Here is a 21,707-nt window from a genome sequence, read left to right on the forward strand (position 1 = left end):
GGGAACAGAATTTATTATGATCTTTGTATACCAGGGGCAAGCCATATACCTTGGGTTGAGCAGAGAGATTAGAGCTCCAAGTTGCAAGATCAGAGGTTTCAGGGTGGAAGTGCCACCAGAATGGGTCTTGAAGGGTGGGGAAGGTTTCGACAAGTGGAAAGAGAAGTGTGAAGAGGATGCAGAGCATCTAAAGGAAGGAAGGAAGGGAGAACAGAGGCCTAGCCTCGGGCCAGGGGCGCTGCAGACTTCTCTCATGAAAAAGTTTTCTCATGAAACAGTTACTTTCTGAATGCCTCAAGTGCCCAGAGCAAAACAGACCTCATTTTTTTTCTTATATTTACTTGTGAATCAGATTTTAAAAGAGAAAGGAAAGACAGAGACTTTCTCCATCTGCTGATTCCTTCCCCAAATGACCACAACAGCCAGACCTGAGCCAATCCAAAACCAAAGCCAGGAGCTTCCTCTGGGTCTCCCCATGGTTGCAGAGGCTCAAGGACCTGAGCCATCTGTTGCTGCTTTCCCAAGTCATATGCAGGAAGCTAGATCAGAAGTAGAATAGCCAGAACTCAAACCACGGGCACCACAGATAGAGGATTAGCTTGTTATGCCACCATACTGGCCCCAAGACCTTGTCCTATCTTAATGGAGCTTCCAATCTGGAAGGGAAGATAGGCTGATGGCAAGGGAGCAGCCAGCCCAAGGCAGCGTGCACCATGCAAGCTGGCAGGAGTGGAAAATCAGCTGGAGGGCCAGCCAGCTCCAGCCTCCCCGCCTCCATCCCATCCTGTAGGCAAAGCCCCTTCTGGGAGACACAGAGGCAACTTGGAGAGGTCAGGAAGCGCTGAAAATAAGGGCTTTGGCTGCACAAAGTTCCCCGCCTGCAGCCTGGGCAGCTGCAGTCCCATCTCTGCCAGGTCTGCAGGAGCCTCGGGCGGTTGACTCAGGACCCTGACTTTGCCCTGCAGTTAGATAGGTTGGGGGGAAGAGGGAGAAGGGAGAGGCCTGGGTGTGGTGTTTCTGACTCCTGACTTTGGCTTGAATCAACTCCAACCTCTCTGGTCTTTTGGGGAATGAACCAGCATATGGAAGATATCTTTTTCTGTCACTCTGCTTTTCAGATAAATAAATCTTTAAGAGAGAGACAGAGAGAGGCAGGAGTGCCGAGGAGGAAGGGTGGGGCACAGAGGCACGGGTGATGCTTCTGGGCTCAGCTTCACAGAGAAGAAAAAAGCAGGGAAAATGAACAGGGGTGGGGTTAAAGTTGTGTGCCAGAATGTAGTCCCATGGCCCCAAATCCCTGGAATGGAGGCTGAGCTTTGTAAGAAATATGGTTACATTATGAGTGAGCACTGCAATTTTGTCACAAAATATTGTTCCCAGTATGGCTCGGCTGGTGCAACAGGAAGCTATGGTTTGAAGGGGGCTTGTTCCCTCCTAAGCTCACATTAAAATCTGGGAGATGACCAGGCCAATGCTTTCAGGAGTGGATTCAGCCAGCCAGCCAATTCACTGATGAACCAGTGAATGGGTTATCTTGAGTCTGCATAAGGGCTGTCTTGGCTGGGTCTCTTGCACTCTCCTTGGCTCCAGCACTTTCTGTGATGTCCTGTGATGCTCCTAGACTCTGCCAGCAGGAAGGTCAGCGCCAGATGGGGGCCCTTGACCCTGGACCAGAAGCGTGAGCACATACCAACATTTTTTCTCCACAACTCACACTCTCCATGGTATTGTGTTCTTAGCAACAGAAAACAGACCAAGACACACTGGGAGTGTTTTTACAACTCTGCTAACCCGGCCTGGCCAATTTGGGTTGCTTGGACAGCTACATCCCGCTCTGGGCTCTGGTCTCGCCTACTGCCCTGGTCCCTGGAGGCTCTGGCAGCTGCTGGTTGGTGCAGCACCCCACCTTCCCTGCCCTTCACCCCCAACACCAGACCACTACACACACTGTCCTAGGCAAATTGGGTATTTCCCTAAAGGCACAGCACCTGCAAGGGGGAGGGAGCAGGACATTTGCATGCTGTTTTTCATACCACTCCTAACTCCTGAAAGCCGGAGGGGAGCGCAGAGTCAAGTTTATGTTTCAGTGATCCCTGGCCATGGGATGGTTGCTAGGACAATGCAATGAGACTAGAAGGCCAAGGTTGGGCACGTGGCACGGGGGTGACTAGGGGTGAGACTTCCCCCACATGAACAGAGCTTTGAGTCCTTTACATCCATGCCTTCTCATGACCTAGGAATTACAGAGCAGAGAGAACCAGATCCAAGATTGCTAAATGCCCCACCAAATTGCCTGCAATACTTGGAGCTGGACTAAAGTTCTTGAGCCAGCTGCTTCCTGGGTACATTAGCAGCAGGCTGGATCAGAAGCAGGGCAGCCAGGACTGCAAAGACATTCTAAAACGGGATGCTCATGTTGTAAGCCAGGACTTAAGGCAGTGCCCAACCCATCAGGCTTCTCTTACCTACTTGGAAACATGGTTTCTGACAAGAAAGATACTGGGCTGTGCAGTGGAAGACTCCCTGGGTGCTTGGGCAGGGTCTAAAGTGGACTTGGGGACAGGGAGGAGATAACAGAACTCCAGGACAGGAAAAGCTCGGGGCAGGTTGGGGTGGTATGCAAGAAGCTGAGAACAAAATCCCATAGGCTGGGCTGCTTTCACAGCAGCTGCCTGCTCACAGTTCTGTGGCTGTAACTGCTGGACCTGGGTGCCAGCAGGGCTGGGTTCTGTTGGGTCCTGCTTCCTGGCAATAGGTGGCTACCTTCTAGCTACATCCTCAGCGACAGAGTAAGAACCAGAGAGTTTTCTGGAGTCATTTTTATAAGGGCACCAAGTCTGATGACCTGGTCACCTACTAGGGCCATCACTCTAGGGGTTAGGACTTCAACCAGGAGCCAGAATAAGACACGAGTGTTCGGTCCCCAGTTTCCGGTAAGCCCCGTGTCCCGTAAGTGTCACAGAGAGGAAGACTATGTGGCCTCAGCTGGTGCTCCTGTGGGCAGACTCCCCCCCCCCTGAGAGGCACCCAGCAGGTGGACACACCACCACCCAGCATGTGAGCACACCACCACCCAGCATGTGAGCAGTGACAACGCTGATTGATCACATCAATCACAGAGCCTGTGAGAAGAAACAGGAAGTGAAACATCTAAACTTTCTGTGTCTTGAGTGCTGATGACCAGGAAAAGGAAATACAGAGTGTTAGGGGAGCAGTCATTGCTGAATTTTTAGAAAACATTCAATGAATGTTTCGCCTCTTAAAATAAGAAATTTGAGCTTGTTTTGGTGAATACAACTTTTAGTTCTTTTTCGTGGCGTCAAACGACTATGAGCAATTCCCACTGAACATTTTAAAAAGGTGAAAGTGGAATATGTTAACCAACCAAGTTTACTGACCCCCATATCCCCTATCAGAGGGCTTGGGTTCAAGTCCCAGCCCCAGTTTTGATTCCAATTTCCTGCTAATGTGCACCGTGGGAGATAGCTGTATTGGTTTAAGTACTTGGGTCCCGACCACCTACAGGTGATACCAATGGAGTTTGGTAGATATCATCTGTAGGTGGTGGGGACCCAAGATTATATATATATATATAATCACCTGTATAAATATATATATAATTGAAAAGTCCGAAATACAGAGAGGAGGAGCAAAAGGAAGAAATTCTGTCTGATGACTCACTCCCCAAATGGCCACAACGGCCAGAGCTCAGCTGATTCGAAGCCAGCAGCCTGGAGCCTCCTCCAGGTCTCCCACTCAGGTGCAGGGTCCCTTAGCCACTAGGCTACCACACCAGGCCCCCAATCCTTAGTCTTTAAAAGTCTTTTTGCTGTTAATAAACTTTGGCTATTGACCATCAGTCAGTAGTCCATGTATATGATTTTCAATTCCAGACACCAGTCCCTCACTGCTGGACAATGAACATGAAGCATCTCTCTCTGTCTCTCGTTGCCTTTAAATAATAATAATTTAAAAGGTCAATCAAGTAGGTGGTAAATTTAGAATGGGTTTTCACAAATACCCAACATCCTACAACAGTTCCAATGGTGCTCACAGACATCAGCTGCCCTATACTTTTGGTGACGATTGTAGACAAAACTCTTGGCACTATAGAATGATGGATTTATAATCTAACGAAATTGTGTTATGTCAAGCTGCTGCAGGAGGAGTGGAGCACGCGTGTGTGGTCAGAGCAGGCTCCTACAGCCAGTTCAGGCCCCACTCCATGTCCCTAGGATCTATTGACCAACCCTCCAATGTCGTTGCTACAGACCCACCTGTGTTAGACCCTGAAACTTTGACACTTGCCACTTCTCTAAGGTGGCTGGCTCCCCGCCACCTCCAGGAGTCCCACTTGCTCTCACACCCAAGAGCCAGCTGCCAGGCTGAGGGATTGTTGAGGGCTCCTATAAGCTGTCTGTGATGGTGTTTTATTGGCTGCTATAAGCTGTGTGTCTCCTGAAATTGCCTTGTAAATCTGCTTACCTGAGATACATTGTGAGCCTCCCTTATAACTCTGACCCTGCTGGTTTAGGGTACAAAAAGAGGGGAAAGGCAAAGGATCAGGACCTGACTCTTGGGACAGGAATCCAGTCAAGTCCGCCTGCATAAATAGAAGTGCCCCCAGGCTGTGTGCCAAGCTGTTGTCATGCAAACATGTCCGGCAGTGCAGTAGACAAGATCTCCCTCAGCCTGTGTGTTCCCCTGGGGGTGCCTGCCCTGTGTGTTTCCCTGGGAGTGCCAGCCCTGTGTTTACCCCTGGGGGCTGGCCCAGGTCCTGGCTCACAGCTGCTCTCTAGTTGTGTCCTACTCATGACACCCCACCCCGGCGAGGGGAGCAGGAGCCACTGCCCCATCTCTTCGCCTCTCCCCACACTTGAAAGGGCTGGTCTGGGTTCAGGTGCCATGCCTCCAGCTGTAAGCCAGGTAGTCTTCAGTTAGTAAGCTCTTTGAACCTCAGTCCCAGTTCCATAAAATAGGGCCTGTGATATGCATCCCATTAGATAGTCTGAAGCTTCTAGGAGGTACTCCGTGTGAGGTGCTCAGCGCATGGCTCTTCTCTGGGCAGCCCAGGATCCTGCAGTGGCTGTCAATCTTAGAGACACATCAAGACTTGAGTGCAGTTACACAACACACACACACAGACCCTCGCAGTGACAGCCAGCTCACACACGGGCTTGTTTCAGGGAACACAGCCTCAGCTTCAGACCCACCCTCTGGTGACAGACAGGAGCCATCCAGTTGGAGCTGGGTCTGACCTGCCCCTCGTGGGAGAGCTGGGCATCAAAGCAAGTCCTTGAAGCCTTTCCCATTTGATGAGTGCATGGCAGGACGGGAGTGGGGCTGCTTTGCTTTCCACAGACTAAGCAAACTCAGCACCAGGTGTCAAGCCCTACTCCTTGCCTTTTGCATCTAAAAGAACAAATGGAGGCATTTGGGGCCAGTCAGGAAAGTGCTTGCCTTGCGCAGCCCATGACACACAGACATACACAGACAGGTTGAACACAAAGGCACCTGCTCAGCAACCTGGGAAATATGAATCTTTCCACTCCCACTCCAGGTGTACTTGCTACCAAGCTGGCTTGAGCACAGTTTCCCACTGCTATCAGCAGCAGCGGCAGCCTTCTGTAGCCACCGCATCGATGCCATCACTATACCCATATGTCTCAGCTGATGGAGAAGGTCCTGGCATAGCAGGAAGGAGGGGACTGGTGGGAAGAGTAAAGGAGGGAGACTGCCCAGGGCCCCTGCAGCATCCTGGGCTGGCCTGGATCCCAGGTCCCTGCTGGAGTCAGTACTTTCCCAGCCTGCATCTGAGGCTGGCCTCTACTTTCCCCTCCCCCACTCTGCACCCACCTGGATCCGGTCCCCATTGGGTGTGGTGTTTTTGTGGTCTCCAAGTGCCGGATGGAGGTAACTGGAGGCAGGGAAGCAAAGAGGGGAGAGGGTAGGAGAGGTGGGGCAGGAGCCTGGCCGCACCCACAGGATTGGCCAAGCCATGCCCTCTTGGCTGGCACCTGACCCAAAGTTCCCTCAAAGCAGTAGTGATCTCAGCCACCGCCCTGAACTCTGCCAGTCTCAGCCTGGAGTCATGAGGTGGGCTCTCCATGGGCAGGGTGGGCAGCGGCAGGAGCCATCTCTGGGACAGCAGCAGTGAGGAGGGCAGTGAGTGCCAAGCCCTGTGCAGGCCACAATGGACAAGTTCCGGATGATCTTTCAGTTCCTGCAGTCCAACCAGGAATCCTTCATGAACGGCATCTGTGGTATCATGGCCCTGGCCAGCGCCCAGATGTACTCAGCCTTTGACTTCAACTGCCCCTGCCTGCCTGGCTACAATGTGGCCTACAGTGCAGGCATCCTGCTGGCGCCCCCACTTGTGCTCTTCCTGCTGGGCTTGGTCATGAACAACAACGTGTCCATGCTGGCTGAGGAGTGGAAGAGGCCGCTGGGCCGCCGCGCCAAGGACCCTGCCGTGTTGCGCTACATGTTCTGCTCCATGGCACAGCGGGCACTCATTGCACCTGTGGTCTGGGTGGCCGTCACACTGCTCGATGGCAAGTGCTTCCTCTGTGCCTTCTGCACCGCTGTGCCCTTGACCGTGTTGGGCAATGGCAGCAGCATGGCTCCAAGCCTGTCCGCCTCTGAGCTTGCCCGCCTGCTAGCCCGGGTGCCCTGCCCTGAGATCTATGATGGTGACTGGCTGCTGGCCCGCGAGGTGGTCGTGCGTTACCTGCGCTGTATCTCCCAGGTGAGCCGGGTCCTCTCATAGGCCGGGCTCCTTCTGGGAGGGACCCATTCCCCATCACCTGTTAGATGGCACCCTGAGCAGGGAAGGACAGACAATGGTGGGGGCTCCCTGGAGCAGGCCCTGGGGTCCCCAGGGCTGACTCATCTCCTCCACTCTCAGCTCCAGCTTGGGGGCTGGGAGAATTTGCATTTGGTTCCTCTACTAAAGCGGGGAGGCTAGTGAGTGGCCAGGTCATTTGGCTACATTTTCCTGGCAAATGCCCCCAGCTGGCATCTCTGCACTTGTCGACTGGGAGCTAAAGGGAGTATGTGGATGAGGAACAAGTACTGCTTGATGCAACTTGAAGCCCACCCAGGCCACACAGCCCTTCCTGGGCCAGACCTTCTCTCCTGCCATGCCTCTGTTGCATCCTGCCAATTGCTTCCAGTTATACTCCTACCCCGAGATCCCAACCCTAACTGTTTCTCTCCCAGACCTGCTTCCATGCTGTCCTCTGGGCACTTGTCCTATCACCCCCAGGCCTCCCCTAACCCCGAGACTACCACATCATAAGTTGCTAAGGTCTGTTAAGGCTGTAGGCTGCCTGGCAGAGGCTGAATTTGGGATTCAACTGTAGCATCCACCAGCATTATCCACCCAGCGGAATTTCTCATACAAAAGTTGCATTCCCCAATGCACCTGAAGCATGAGAGGACCCAGTCCCACAAGGCCTATGTTTGCTCATCAAGCAGCTGGGGAGGGGGTACATACCAAATGACCACCTCCTTACCAACCCTCTACCACCACCAAGCATATGTCTCTCCCTCCTTGTCTGTGTGGCTGGGGCCTAGAATGCAGGAAAGAGGAGCACCCTGCCCAATGTCCAGAGCAGGCTAGGACATTCCACGGACACTTGCATGACCCATCAGAGCTGCCTAGGGCCCGTGTAGGTTCAGCTAGCTGAGTGCCCATGTAGGGGAGGTGCTCGCTTGGATCTGGCTATGAGAGGCAGACAATACCAGGAACCAAAGCTCCGAGGAAGAGGCTTGCTTTGGCCTGCAGAGGTCAAGGAAGGTTTCTTGGAGGAAGTAGTACACTCAGTGAGGTTCTCCTGCTGGGGGCATATTAACAGCTAGCAGTTACTGAGCTGCTTGAATCAGGCATGGTGCTAAAGCTTTTTTATTTTTAGGGATTTATTTATCATTTTTATTTGAAAGGCAGATTTACAGGGAGAAGGAGAGACCGAGAAAGAAAGATCTTCCATCTGCAGATTCATTCCCCAATGGATGGGGCTGAGCTGGTTTGATCTGAAGCCAGAAGCCAGGAGCTTCCCCTGGGACTCCCATATGGGTGCAGGGTCCCAAGGCTTTGGGCCATCCTCCACTACCTTCACCAGGCTATCACCAAGGAGCTGGATGGAAAGTGGAGCTGCTGGGACATGAACTGGCACCCATATGGGATCCTGGCACTTAGAGGGTTAGCCAACTAAGCCATCACTCAGTGGGTGACTTATTATTAAACCTGCCCTAAGTTTATTATTTCTTGTAGTTGTCACAGCACCCGTTTCAGATGAGATCAGGCACGTTCAGGGTGATAGGCACCCGTTTCTGTGAGGGGCTGGGCGCAGCAGCAGCTCTGCGGGGGAATGTAGGCACAGAGTTATCAGGTGCTTTGCTCCAGGGAACGCTGTGAGACTTGGACGCAAAGCCAAGCAGCCTCACTCTAGGGTCTGACCTGTTTAACTCCTGTGCATTGAGTGTGCTCAGCCGACGTGGCCTCATCCCCACAAGGTGAGTACAATCTATGCCCATTTCACAGATAAGCCAGTGTAGTCAAATGATGAAGCCATTTGTCCAGTCCATGCTCTCTAGTCTAAAGGCCCCTGGCATAGTGAGTGCTGTGGGGGAACCACCTAGAAAGGGGAGCAGGAGCCTGGTACCCCATACTGTCACTCCCTGTCCCCGCAGGCCCTGGGCTGGTCCTTTGTGCTGCTGACCACACTGCTGGCATTCCTGGTACGCTCTGTGCGGCCTTGCTTCACCCAAGCTGCCTTCCTCAAGAGTAAGTACTGGTCCCACTACATTGACATTGAACGCAAGCTCTTTGACGAGACGTGCACAGAGCATGCCAAGGCCTTTGCCAAGGTCTGCATCCAGCAATTCTTCGAGGCCATGAACCACGACCTGGAGCTGGGTCATACGCATGGGGTGCTGGCCACAGCCCCTGGTGCCTCTGCAGCCCCTGTAAACCCTGATGGCTCTGAGGAGGAGAGGGAGAAGCTGCGAGGTATCACGGATCAGGGCACCATGAACAGGTTGCTGGCTAGCTGGCACAAATGCAAGCCACCTCTGCGGCTGGACCATGAGGAGCCGCTGGTGGGCAATGGCTGGGCAGGGAACAGGCCCAGGCCCCCACGCAGGGAGGTGGCCACCTACTTCAGCAAAGTGTGAGTTGCAAAGTCCTGCAGACCCCAAAGCAGGCCTGATGCTGGGCCTGCAGCCCTAGAGCCAACCCAGGTCCACCTGTGCTCACCCACCAAAACAGGAGGTTTGGAGCTAGCAGCCTATCCCCACTTCTCCAGGGTGCTGGTGGCCTTGGAACAGCAGGTCCCTGAGCAGTGTTAGTTGGAAAGCTGCAAACTGGTTTGGGGGTACAGGGATAGATGGCTACCACTCACCAGCCCTAACTCAGACAGCAGCAGATCCAGCAGCCCCCTGCCCTGTATCTCTGAATCTGGGCTAGGATGAGGATGCAAGGGACAGAAACTCCTGTTGCAGATTGCAGCTTTACCACAAGGCCACAAAGCTGGCCCCAGCACACAACTTTTAAGCTGTATCTGTTGCTGGTGGTCTCAAACAAAGCAGTCAGGTAAAGTCATGCAGGTCAGGTTCCCCTACTCCTGCCTTGGATAAGCACAGATCAGGGGGCCAGGAGGGGGTCGCTCAACAGGAAGAGCATGAGGAGCCCCTTCTGGGACTGACAGGGGGCGGGTCTAGCCTGCACTAACCACTCCATCCCCAGCACTTCTGCCCCACCTGGGCTCACAAGGTCCCTGGCTGGGCACAGTCTGGGCAGCTTCCTGCAGAAACCCGCCCCCGTGGAATTTCCCAGCCTCCAGTCCGAGCTGGTCCACCTTCCTCAGAGGACCCGGGATCCTGGAGCCAGCGCAGGCATGCAGGGAAGAACTGGCGCTGCTGGGATTTGTCCAGCCGCCGGTGGCAGCCCAGCTCTGAAAGTGAAGGGAGTGTGTGTGCTGCGGTCCTGGGATCCCTGTGAAGGGTCTACTTCGTTCCGACGGGCCCCCTCCCCGTGGCAGCCGCTCCCTGATGGGGGTGCATCCAGTGGGGCAAGCCCAGGTCAGATCTCCCCGGGGATGGAGGCGAGGACCCCCGCCTGGCCTCTGCTGAGTAGTCCCCCTCCAACCCCCCCATCCCCGCTCTCGGTGTGGAGTGCGACGGTAAGGTCCGACAGTTCTGAATGCAGAAGGGGCCAGCTCCAGGAGCACCCGGGGCGCGGGAGCCGCCACAACTTCCTTTGGGCACGCACCGCCCTCGCTGCCTGCCTGTCCGCCCGCCCTCGCAGGCCTGGCCTGCGAACGCTGTTTTTCCATTCGCCGGCGCGCACGCTCCATCTGTTTCCTCCCCTCTGCTCTGGAGTGGAATTTGTTTGAGACGCCACCATCAGCCTCGCGCCCTGCTGGAAGCAAAAGCCACGAGTGGACAGAGCCGGCCCCGAGGGCGCTTCACCCGCCCACCCCCGCTGCTGGTCCGGAAGGCCACGCCCGGAGAAGTTGCAGTCCCCGCGCCCGCCCGTGCAGTGAGAGTTCTTTCTGCTGGGGTGCCTGCAGCTGCTCCCAGGTAAGGAAGCCTGCCCGCAGGGGCATGTCAGGTGTCCTGGTGATTGTCCAAGGAAAAGTGGCTCCTGGTTGAGGCCCCCCAACTCCCGGCCGGTCAATCATGCCCCCTGCCCTAGCCGCCAGCTTCCCGTGGGGCCTGATGTTGGAGGAAGCCCGCCTGCTCCCGGGGGCGCCTAGAAGGTGGCCTGATCCTGCTTCCGCCCACCACCATCAGGTCCTCCCCATTGGGTCACCACAGGGGGCTAACACAGAAAGAGCCCTGGAGCCAGAAGGGGGAGTTGGCTTTAGTCGGTTCATTCCTCCCAAGCTCTCTGGGAGGTGGGCTGTGAAAGAGCACGATTTCTACGCCTTTTGGCACCCACAATCCTGCCTTGCTGTGCTGGGCCCATCTGGCAGCGTGGGAAGGGACTGGGGAGAGGAAGTGCTGAAGGAATTGGGTATCTTTGTGTGCGTCTCACCGCATCCTCCGGTCCCTGGCAGCCTCTGGCCCAGGGATTTTTGTTTTTCATCCTGGAGATGGGCAAGACAAGGGGCCCCGCCCTGGCCTGGCTCGCGGGCTTGTGTGGGTGGAGCCTGGGAAGGGAGTTGGTGGTAAAGTTTGCTGGAGCCCGAAGTCCAGGCTGCTGGCAGGCAGGCTGCCAGGCTGTTACAGCCCACACAGGCTCCTGCTGGACTGGTGGGTGTCTGGTGGGTGCCACTGGGCCCCTCCTTTCCCCTAGCTTCCTGCTCCCAACCCCAAGATGGAGCTTTATGGTGCAAGGCTGCTAGGTAGGAAAGAGGGATACTGGCTGAGGAAGAGTAGGCTTGCCAGGGATCTTGTGGAAGGACACAGGGCTAAGCCAGTTGTGGACAGAATGGAGATATTCTCAGACCCCACTGCCCACAGTTCTGAGGCTGTGGCCGAACATCCTGCCCAGGCACGAATAGAATGATGTGCAGGCAGGAGCTTGAGTCCAAGTTCTGCCATTGACATATGACCTGGTCAGCAGCTGGCCAGCCATGTGCACCATGGGGTGAGGATCGCTCGGCAGAGGGCTTTGGGGACGGGCAGTGAGGGGCCTTCAGGAGCCTGCCCCTGGCACAGGCTTCTTCCTCAGCTCCAGGAGTGAACACTGACCAGGTCTTTGCTGTTCCCCAGGAAGCACCGGATCAGCCTTCACAGGTGACATGGCATGCCCACAACCAACTGCCTGCAGCCTCTTCTAAGTCCCTCCCAGCCTCCGGCCTCCTGCTGCTTCTGTGGCCCTCACTCCTCCTTCACCCCCAGCCATCACCATGGCAGCGCTGGTTGCAGAGAACTTCCGCTTCCTCTCGCTCTTCTTCAAGAGCAAAGATGTGATGATTTTCAATGGGCTGGTGGCTCTGGGCACAGTGGGCAGCCAGGAGCTATTCTCTGTGGTTGCCTTCCACTGCCCCTGCTCACCAGCCCGCAACTACCTGTATGGGCTGACAGCCATTGGTGTGCCCGCACTGGCGCTCTTCCTCATTGGAGTCATCCTCAACAATCACACCTGGAACCTTGTTGCGGAATGCCAGTACCGGAGGACCAAGAACTGCTCGGCTGCCCCCAACTTCCTCCTGCTAAGCTCCATCCTGGGCCGTGCAGCCGTGGCCCCCGTCACCTGGTCTGTTATTTCCTTGCTGCGGGGTGAGGCCTATGTCTGTGCTCTCAGTGAATTTGTGGACCCCTCCTCACTCACAGCAGAGGAGGCCGGATTCCCACCAGACCATGCCACTGAAATCCTGGCCAGGTTCCCCTGCGGAGAGGGCCCTGCCAACCTGTCAGGCTTCCGGGAGGAGGTGAGCCGCAGGCTCAAGTATGAATCCCAGGTAAGGGCAGGTGTGGAGGGGACCCTCCTCGTCCTTCCCTGGGTGGAAGCGGATGGGGAGGCACTGGGATGGGCCATAGCGGAAGCCCAAGATCTCCCCTGGGGAACGTTAGGCTGTCAGCCTTGGGATCAGAGCTGGTCAACCTGTGAGCAGCGCTCGGCAAGGCCAGGAGCAACTGAGGCCCCCAAGTAAGAGAGTTTCCATATATCTTATTTTATATATGCTGCAACAGCCAGGGCTGGGCCAGGCTCAAGCCAGGAGTCAGCAACTCAATTCGGGTTTCCCGTGTGAGTGGCAGGGACTGAGGTGCACAAACCATCACGAGCTGTGTCCCAGGGCGCATGCTGGTTGGAGGCTCCTCTGATATGGGATGTGGGCACCCCAGGGGCTGACAACCCTGACGCAGCCACAGATACATCCCTTGCCCCAGCCAGAGAGCTTCCCTGAGCCACCAGAAGTGGCTACTATGGGGTGGGTACTGACAGTGGATGACGAGCCCATTCCCGGCCAGGTTTGAACCTGCCTAACGGGAGCCCCTGGAGTGGGAGCAAGGCATTGGGTTCCGGAGCCAGCTGCTGTCCCAATCCTAATATGGAGTGACCTTTTCTGCATTCGCAAACAGTGGAGGCTGGTCAAGGAGAGACGGCAAGGGAAAGGAGCAGGGCACAGCAGATAACTTGGAGGAGCAGTGGCAGAGGGAGCCAGGAGACCAAGAATTTCTTAAAGGTTTCCCAAGCATGTTCATGAAACCTAAGTAATGGCCAGTGTTGTGGCACAGTGGGGTAAGACGCTGATTGCCCCCCCGAAAAAAGAACCCCCTATGGGAGTATTCTCAAGTCCCCATTGCTCTGCTTTCAATTCAGCATTCCTGCTAATGCTCCTCATCTGGCAGCAGCAGGTGGCTGAAATACTATGGCCTCTGCCATCCACATGGAGAGCAGAATGCGGAGCTTGGCTCCTGGTTTTAGGGGCCTAGTTCTGGCTATGGTGGTCATTTGGGGAGTGAAGCAGTAGACAGAATATCTGTTGTTGTTCTGCCTTTCAATAAATACATCTTCTTTAAAAATTAGGGAAATGGGTGCGGTAGCCTTGTGGCTAAATCCTTGCCTTGCATGGATCGTGTATGGGTGCTAGTTGATATCCTGGCTGTTCCACTTCCCTTCCAGCTTCCTGCTTCTGGTCTGGGGAAGCAGTAGAGGATGGCCCAAAGCCTTGGGGCCCTGCACCTATGCAGGAGACCCGGAAGAAGCTTCTAGCTTTGGATCAGCTTAGCCCTGGCCATTGTGGCTACTTGGAGAGTGAATCAGCAGATGGAAGATCTTTCTCCTTTTCTCTGTAAATCTGACTTTCCAATAAAAAAATAAATAAATCTTAAAAAACAGGGAAATGGGGCCAGGAGGATAGGGTAGAAGCATCATTAAGCTCCTAAGTCTATATTGCCAATATATGTGAAATTTGGCCTCTTTTTGTAAATAAATATATATATTTTTTAAGTAAGCAGAGGAACATGGGTCAAAAATCAGTGAGAAAGGACACAGATGGGCAAAGAAAAAAACTGATGACTAAATACCCACAAGCCACTGATGGGAGCAAGCAGAAAACACAAATTGACCTTGACCAACCTCACTGAAACCAACTGCAGTAGTGTAGGAGGAAGCAGACCAGGAGCAGTCCAAGCAGGGGTCTCGGACGGCTTCCTGGAGGTGGCATCCGAGTCAAGCCTGGTGGTTGGGGTGAGGTGGTGGCAGGAGAGGAGGTATCTTTGGGATTGAAGAAGAGTGGCAGCAAAACTGCAGGGGGAGCACAGTCTCAGAGCAGGGGGAGTACCATAAAGTGGGTAAGGGGAGTGTGGGGGAAGCCAAGCCCAAAGGGGCTGCCTCACAGGTGGATGTGGAAGCTGCTTGCCCATCCTTAAAACTGCCTGTTCCTTGCCAGCTCCTCGGGTGGCTGCTCATTGGCGTGGTGGCTGTCCTGGTGTTCCTGACCAAGTGCCTCAAGCACTACTGCTCACCGCTCAGCTACCGCCAGGAGGCCTACTGGGCGCAGTACCGCTCCAACGAGGACCAGCTCTTCCAGCGCACAGCCGAGGTGCACTCGCGGGTGCTTGCCGCCAACAACGTGCGCCGCTTCTTTGGCTTCGTGGCGCTCAACAAGGATGATGAGGAGCTGGTCGCCAAGTTCCCTGTACAAGGCACCCAGCCACGGCCACAATGGAATGCCATCACCGGCGTCTACCTGTACCGCGAGAACCAAGGCCTCCCACTCTACAGCCGCCTGCACAAGTGGGCCCAGGGCCTGGCAGGCAACGGCACAGCCCCTGACAACGTGGAGATGGCACTGCTGGCCTCCTAAGGGCCTGCTCCCTTACTTAGCCCAAACAGAACTCTACTGTCTGCTCCCACTGGCATCAGAAAGGCAAGCAGGCCAGGGGCAAGTGCTACGAGGTGCCCTGGGGTGTGGGGACATCCAGCAGGCAATGGAATCAGCTCTGATGGGAAGCAGAGACCCGTGGAAACCCCTTCTGTTGTCACCATCCTGCCTGGTTTGCGGTATGGCTGACTCCAGGAGCTGCTCCTAAATAAAGCACAAGCTCTGACTGGCTGACTTCAAGCTGGGAGGCCTCAGTCAGCAGAGCCCAGGACAGATAGAGCCACCTGCAGGGACCCTTTAGAGTGCTGCAAGGGTAATTTCCTATTGCATGAGGGAGGATGCTGGGAAGCTGCCCTCCAGGGCACCCTCTGGTCTTACTTTTATCTTTGAGTTTTTGATAAAGCCTTTCTTATGATAAAGGGCTCATCTGGTATCTCTATGACTGAAGGGTCCTGTCACTTTGGTTAGGGGATGGCCCCAAACCCACGTCCTGTAGGAGGAAGGAACACTAGATCACCGTGGACCACAGGAGGGGCAGTGGTGCTGAGAACAAGTGCCCCATGCAGGGAGACCCTGGGCCGACGCAGCCTTTTGGCAGCTGGACTCAGTGATCTGAGGAACAGAAGGTGCCTGGCCTTTCTAGAGGGAAGCCCAGCTGGAAATTTTGAGTCCTAAGGGGCTGCTCTTAACAGGACAGAAGGTGCTCATGACCAAGAGCCTGACTGACCCGCCTCTCTCCTACCCCAGCCGAACCCCCTGCCCCTTGTAATTCTAAGAGGTGCTCTTCCTCATCCTGTCTTGCTCCTAGCATGACTTAGTCACTTTCTCTGACCTGTAAGACTGTGACAGAGAGAACTTCAATCTCTTCAGACTGCCAAAAAAAGAAATGGCTTCAACAACCAGCTGGCCTGTGCAAACTTCCAAGAGTTCTGGAATATGCCAGATTTGGAAAGGTTAGGTCATCTGACCAGAGGGATGGGGGAGGGCCCAGATGAAACACTATTAGGTGCCTGGTATCTGAGACTTTCATCAGAAGCCCTCATTCCCTGGTCTTCCCGTCCACATTCTGCCTTTGTTCTCTTGTCCCAGCTCAGCCTCATGAGGGCAGAAGGTACTGGCTGAGCAAAGCAATGCCCAGGACCAAGACTAAGGGGAAGGCCGCTCCCTGGGCCCTACCTGGGCCCTACCAGTGGAATCCCAACCACAAGGTCGTGTCCCCCCCCTTAATCTCCCCAGGAAACGTCCTTGAATGAGGGACATGGGACTTTGCTGGGAGCCCAAGGGCCTGCTGCCTGAGGCAACAGAGCAGCCTCAGGAGAAAGGTGACACACACTGTGGTACTTAAAGGAAAACAAGCACCGAGGAATTAAAAAACTTCAAATCTTTTCCATCCTGACAGGATGATGCCAAGGGTGCTGCAGAAAAAGCAGCGATTAATCCAGGTCCTCAAGCTGCAGAGCTCTGCTGGTACATGGCATTTGAGGCAGGTTGGGCAGGCCCAACGCTGCCCATGTCTGTGTCCAGTGGAGCCACCTGCTGCTAGTCCTCCAGCACCGAGCTCCTGGCCTCCACATATTCCAGGGCCTTGGCCTTAACTGCTTGAACATCCTTCTCTGTGCCGTGTTGCTTCTCATAGTCCAGGTAGCGCTTGAAGAAGAATTTCATCCTCTTGGGGGCCAGGCTCAGATGAATGACACGCTCGAAGATGTCCCTGTGGGAAGGAGCAGGGCAGTGACCGCCTTGTGGGCCCAGCAGCAGGGCTCCAGCCAGCTCTCCCACATTCCCTCCACCTCAGGAGCACCTCCCTCACCAGCCAGCTCTCCCACTGTGTGCTCATCACTAGAGTGAGCTCCTAGGATGTCCCAGGGTCGGGGATGGGAGACACCACCACCCTCATCTACCCAAAGTCACACTTGGAATCAGGATCAGGCTGCTGGGGTATGGGTCAGCGAGAAAAGCTCAGCTTACAACTCACTGGGGCAGGATAAGCATTGGGACACAGCAGGTGAGGTAGGGGTTTAGAATATCAGCAACCAAAGTGGAGTGCTAGTTAGTATGATCCAGCTCCCTGCTCCTGTGCCTGAGAGGTGGCGGATAGTGGCTTGAGTACTTGGGTCCCCACTACTCATGTGGGAGACTTAGATGGAGTTGAAACTCCAGGCTTTAATCTGGTCTAGCCCTGGTTGATGTGGGCATTTGAGGAGTGAACCAGAAGGTAGAAGATTCTTTGTCTGTCTCCCTATTATTCTACCTTCCAAAAAAAAAGTCACTGAAGTGCTTGGTGATTTAACTCTCCCTGCTACGTGGGGCTTCTGGGAGCAAAAGTGAAACTATGGCCATATAAGCTTTCTACAGTGAGAGGCAGGCACAAGGTTCATTATGAGGGAAAGCCATTGCCTCCCGACTCCCAGGCTGGGTTCGCCACTGCAATGGATCCACAGACACCTGAGGCTTCCTGGAGATGTGAATGCCACTGGACCTGAGTATTAAGTGAGAGCTGTTCTGCTACACTGAGTTAAGAGGACTGAGTCTGGAACACGTGAACATGGCCAAGACCTCCAGCCCATCCTGGGAATTCAGCCTTGGTCTGTTCACCCCTCTTACCGGACTTCCTTCTGGCTGCTGTGCTTGATGGTCATGTCGATGTAGACCGACCAGACGTCCGTACGCTTGGGGTAGGTGCTCAGTGTGTTCTCAAACATGGCTTTGGCCCGCTCTGCGTCCCCCAGCTGGAACTCCAGCTGGGCAAACTTGACAATCACATCCACATCTGTGGAGAGAGGACAGCTCAGACACAGGAGGAGACAGGCCCCCTCGCCATGGCAGAAGTGCTGCAGGGGTATGGTGAGACTGACCTCCTGCTCTTGGGTCCCAGACCAGGTTATGACAAGTGGGACAAAACCCCCAAAGGCCAGCGGAGTGGGTTTAGGATCAAATACATGGATGGGCATGCAGAGACCTGTGGCCCAGAGAAGGAAAGGGTCCTGGGACAACGGGATCAGTGCTAATTCCATACTATTCTTGCACCTCCTGGAATTTGGCATGTGAAATGCAGCCCGTTTTGTCCCGTCCATGGGCACATCAACAGACAGCTGGGACCTCCACGGGTTTCTCTAACCCAGACCCGATGCTCACGGCCCTGGTGTTTACACTCACGCTCCTTGGAAGGCAAGCACTCGAGGGCCCGCTGCAGCGCGCGGTGGCTTGCCCCAGCCTGGCTCCTCCGCAAGAGGAAGGCACCATACTTGATCCAGACAGCCTTCTCCTGCCGGAAACGCTTCAGCATGCGGTTGTATAGCTCAGTAGCTTCCTGTGGGAAAAACCAGCATAGGCTGAGGAGAGGAGGGAACTGAGAGGGGACAATGAGACAGGTAGCCACATGTGTGAGAAGCCAGCCTGGGCTTCACTGATGTCAGATCACCATCCAGTAAGTTCTGGAGACAGCAGTGAATTCAGTGTGCCCAGCAGGACCTGGACTACACAGCAGGGAGAGAGGGAGCAGAAGAGATGGGGCCTTGGGCTGGGAAGTCACCTTCCCACCAGCCTGTGGCACCTACCCCAGGGCCCACTGGCTTTTCATTTCCTCAGTGTCCCTCCAGTCCTAAGTGGAGGTGGGGAGATGACTTTCTCACTTTGAAGTTGAACCAGCCATGACGTCAAGGTTCCTACCTGGAATTTCTCCGACTTGGTGTAGATGTCAGCCAGGTGGAGGAAGACCTTGAGCGGCTCGTTGTACTGCAGCGCCCGCTCAAAGACCTTGTCCAGGGACTCCTGGGAGCCATACATGTTCTCCAGGTTCAGCAGTGCCACCCACACGTTCAGCTTCTCTTGTTCCTCCCTGCAGATGGAGGGGTTGGGGGCATCATGTGAGCTCCATAGCCTCAGCCCGAGGAACCCTGGCTTATGTTCCCACTGCAGCACATGAGGGAGGCATCAGGGGCCCTTGCCCCACACCGTCCAAGTGAAGCTCCCTTGGCTTCAGACTCCACTCCTGGGCAGGAAGGAGCACAATCGTAGGTCCGAGTCTCCCTCTGTCTTGAGAGCAGGACACCGGCCTGCAAGCGGCCTCTGCTGCACCTGGGAAGTAGGTGCCCTCCGTCTCCAGCAAGGTATGCGCAGGGCCGACTGTTCCACTCTACTTCTGCCCCAAACCGGGCGCCTTATTTAGCTTAGCTACTTATTTAGCTTTCAAGCTTAGCTACTTCAGGGAATGGGGGCTTAGAATAGAATCGAGCCAATCTGTTTCCCACACAGCCACTCCCATGAGAGGCATCTGTGAACCATCAGACCACTGTTGACAGCCCTGATGGCTGCTGGCTTGTCTAGGAAGAAGTGACATTGTGGCACACCTGGCAAGCTCAGAACTTGAGGGACAAGTGCTTCCCATAGGCAGGCCCCTGCCCTCCCTGGAGGCAGGGGAGGTGCTGTTCAGACCTGAAGGAGATGGTTTTGAGGGCCCTCTCTGCAACGGCGCGGGCCTTCTCGATCTCTGTGGCCTGCAGGTGGAAAGCCATGTACTGCAGCCACAGGATGGAGCTGTTGGGGGAGCTCAGCACGAGGCGGTCAAACTCATCTGCCGACTCTGGCTGCCGCCCAGGATCCATCAGCGCCTCTTCAATCCGCGACAGCTCCTTCTCAGCCTTCTGTTTCTCCAGTTCCCTCTCCTTCTTGCTCTTTTTCTGCCAGGGAAGGGAGAAATACATGAGTAATCTGCTTCTCAAATGCCAGGCGAGGCCTGCCGTGAAAGCCTGGTGCAGGGCAGCCCAAGGTCTCTGTAAATCCTCCTTGGCCTGGGCCTGGTCATAGCCCCAACTCCCAACCAACCCCAGGGAGAGAGCAAGGCAAGGACTGAGCACCAGAGACCAGTACCACAGGGATCCCTGCAGAAAGGGCAGCACAAGGCCCTGGACCAGACAGTACCGTTGCGGGGCGCGGCTTCTCGTCTTCTTCGCTGTCAGAACTGTCTCTTTGAGGGGGCAAGGCCGGGGTCAGAGAGTCGAGCCCCACATTCCACGCAAAGCCTGACGACAGCTGTAGCCGGGGCGCTTCTGCAGGCCTGGTCGGCTTCTGGGGATCACAGAAGTTGGAGGAGTGCACCTGGCCCAGGCAGCACCCTGATCCTCAGCCCTGCCCACCCTGAAGAGACCCTTTCTCCTCCCAGGACAGGCGAGGACCAGCTCACGGGGGGACAGTTCATAGGAACAACATGCAGTTTTTTTGGTCAATAAATTCATCTAGGTAATACATTAAATTTACTTTTATGTTAAAGACAGAGTGACAGAATTCTGTCTGCTGGCTCATTCTCCAAACTCCTGCAACAGCCAGGGCTTGGGCAGATCAGAGCCAGGCGACAGGGACTCTATCTTCATTTTCCACATGAGTGGCAGGGATCCCACGGCTTAAGCCACTGCCTGCTGCTTTCCAGGGTGCGTGTTATTTGCAGGAAGCCAGACCAGGAAGTAGAATGGGGACATAAAGCCAGGCACTAGGATAAGGGATGTGGGTGTCCCAAGTGCCACTGATCAGCTATGTACACATCCATGTAAGACACCAGCAGCTTGCTGCATGGGCTGAAGCCTCCCACACCAGTCCACTCAGCTCAAGCAGGATCACTTTTGTTTCAAGGAGCAGGTGGAGGAGCAGAAGGAAGGCTAAGATTGGCTTGGGGGTTCAGTGCTAATGGCTCAACTGGCTAATCCTCCACCTTTAAGTGCTGGGATCCCATATAAGCATTGGTTGTGTCCCAGCTGTTCCACTTCCCATAAAGCTCCCTGGTTGTGGCCTGGGAATAGTGGAGGACTGCCCAAAGTCTGGGACCCTGCACCAACGTGGGAGACCTGGAAGAAGCTCCAGGCTTCGGATCAGCTCAGGTCCCACGATAGCGGCCACTTGAGCGAACCAGTAAATGGAAGTTCTTTCTGTCTGTCTTTCCTCTAAAAAAAAATCCGCCTTTTCAATAAAAATAAATGACAAAAAAAAAATTGGTTTGGTCTTCTCTTCCTCTGCCCACCTTGCCCATTTCATTCAGTTGTATTTAATCTGCAATTCATACTCTGGTTATCTCCAGCCTGGAGCCTAAGGAGCAGACAAATAACTGAGCAAACTAACAATACTCCTCCCATCCCCCTTTCCACAGCTGATGTGAGATAAGCCGGGACAGGCCCCATGACGGCCTTGCTCTCAGCGTCAACCCTCACCCAGAGCACTTTGCACTGGAGCTCACCTTAGGCAGCACGTCCGCCTCCTCCAGCTCCTCCTCTCCTTCCCGGTAATACACTTCCACACCACTGTCACTCTCCTCTGACGGGCCGGCCTTCTTAGGCTTCTTGCTGCCTCGTTCCTGAGATGACAGAGGGCAAAGGCACATTCTGGTGGCCTGAGCTTGCACAAGCACGTTAGGCTGTCACCAGGCTGGCTTCTCAAATGCTCCCTTCTCAGGGTGGTGAACCACAGAACTCCTGGGGCACGCACCTGCTCGCTGCCCGACTCGTGGCGTTCCCGCTTGCCCTGCCCCTTCCTCGGAGGCTGCGGGAGCTCTCCCGGCTCCTTGCTGGGAAGCGGTGCCTCCTGCTGCCCCTGTAAATTCTTCTGTTTCGTTTTCTGATTCTTCTGCTCCTTCCCTTCTCTTTTCTGGCATTTTTCCTCGGCTTTTCTCCTCTTCCCTTGCTTCAGCAGCGGCAGCTCCAGGGAGGCAGGGAAAATGTCGGGTTTCCCCGTGTCTCCTGGGAGGAACGACAGCTCAACCAGGTCCTGCTGGTAGTTCAGCCTAGAGCAGGGAAAGGGTGCAGAGCCAAGGCATCACGAAGGCGCAGAGGGGGCTGGTGCTGTGCATCAGAGGCTGAGCAACTGCTTGCAACACTGACATTCAACATCAGAGTGTTGGTTTGAGTCTTGGATGCTCCTCTTATCAATTCAACCTGCTGA

General features: G+C 54.9%; 3 protein-coding genes across 3 annotated transcripts in view; 2 read left to right on the top strand and 1 right to left on the bottom strand.

The window, feature by feature from the left end:
* The first annotated feature begins 6,193 nt into the window (after positions 1–6,193).
* CALHM1 (calcium homeostasis modulator 1) lies at positions 6,194–9,566 on the top strand. Its single transcript, XM_040991791.1, has 2 exons — positions 6,194–6,748; positions 8,695–9,566. Exons 1-2 carry the CDS (start codon positions 6,194–6,196, stop codon positions 9,175–9,177), a joined length of 1,038 nt encoding a protein of 345 aa, XP_040847725.1. The 3' UTR covers positions 9,178–9,566.
* A 960-nt stretch (positions 9,567–10,526) lies between these two features.
* Positions 10,527–15,202, top strand: CALHM2 (calcium homeostasis modulator family member 2). Its single transcript, XM_040992173.1, has 3 exons — positions 10,527–10,584; positions 11,722–12,413; positions 14,349–15,202. The coding sequence occupies exons 2-3, from the start codon at positions 11,859–11,861 to the stop codon at positions 14,763–14,765; spliced, it is 972 nt and encodes a 323-aa protein (XP_040848107.1). The 5' UTR covers positions 10,527–10,584; positions 11,722–11,858; the 3' UTR covers positions 14,766–15,202.
* Positions 15,203–16,149: 947 nt separating this feature from the next.
* Positions 16,150–21,707, bottom strand: part of PDCD11 (programmed cell death 11) — a 38,250-nt gene continuing 32,692 nt past the window's right edge. The window contains exons 29-36 of the mRNA XM_040992172.1: positions 21,255–21,549; positions 21,007–21,123; positions 19,704–19,850; positions 19,218–19,462; positions 18,453–18,621; positions 17,940–18,093; positions 17,388–17,553; positions 16,150–16,494 (exon numbers count right to left, since the gene is read on the bottom strand). Coding sequence (XP_040848106.1) covers positions 16,323–16,494; positions 17,388–17,553; positions 17,940–18,093; positions 18,453–18,621; positions 19,218–19,462; positions 19,704–19,850; positions 21,007–21,123; positions 21,255–21,549 — 1,465 coding nt within the window. The 3' untranslated portion in view covers positions 16,150–16,322. The remainder of the gene's footprint in view (positions 16,495–17,387; positions 17,554–17,939; positions 18,094–18,452; positions 18,622–19,217; positions 19,463–19,703; positions 19,851–21,006; positions 21,124–21,254; positions 21,550–21,707) is intronic.

The sequence above is a fragment of the Ochotona curzoniae genome, unplaced genomic scaffold (genome assembly GCF_017591425.1).
Source record: "Ochotona curzoniae isolate NIBS_2020 unplaced genomic scaffold, NIBS_Ocur_1.0 contig_66, whole genome shotgun sequence".
NCBI lineage: Eukaryota > Metazoa > Chordata > Mammalia > Lagomorpha > Ochotonidae > Ochotona > Ochotona curzoniae.

Bases quoted from the DNA above. Each gene is read 5' to 3' on its own strand.
- CALHM1 (XM_040991791.1), top strand. From the start codon at position 6,194: ATGGACAAGTTCCGGATGATCTTTCAGTTCCTGCAGTCCAACCAGGAA. The intron at 6,749-8,694 runs GTGAGCCGGGTC...CTGTCCCCGCAG, and splicing joins ACCTGCGCTGTATCTCCCAG to GCCCTGGGCTGGTCCTTTGT.
- CALHM2 (XM_040992173.1), top strand. From the start codon at position 11,859: ATGGCAGCGCTGGTTGCAGAGAACTTCCGCTTCCTCTCGCTCTTCTTC. The intron at 12,414-14,348 runs GTAAGGGCAGGT...GTTCCTTGCCAG, and splicing joins GGCTCAAGTATGAATCCCAG to CTCCTCGGGTGGCTGCTCAT.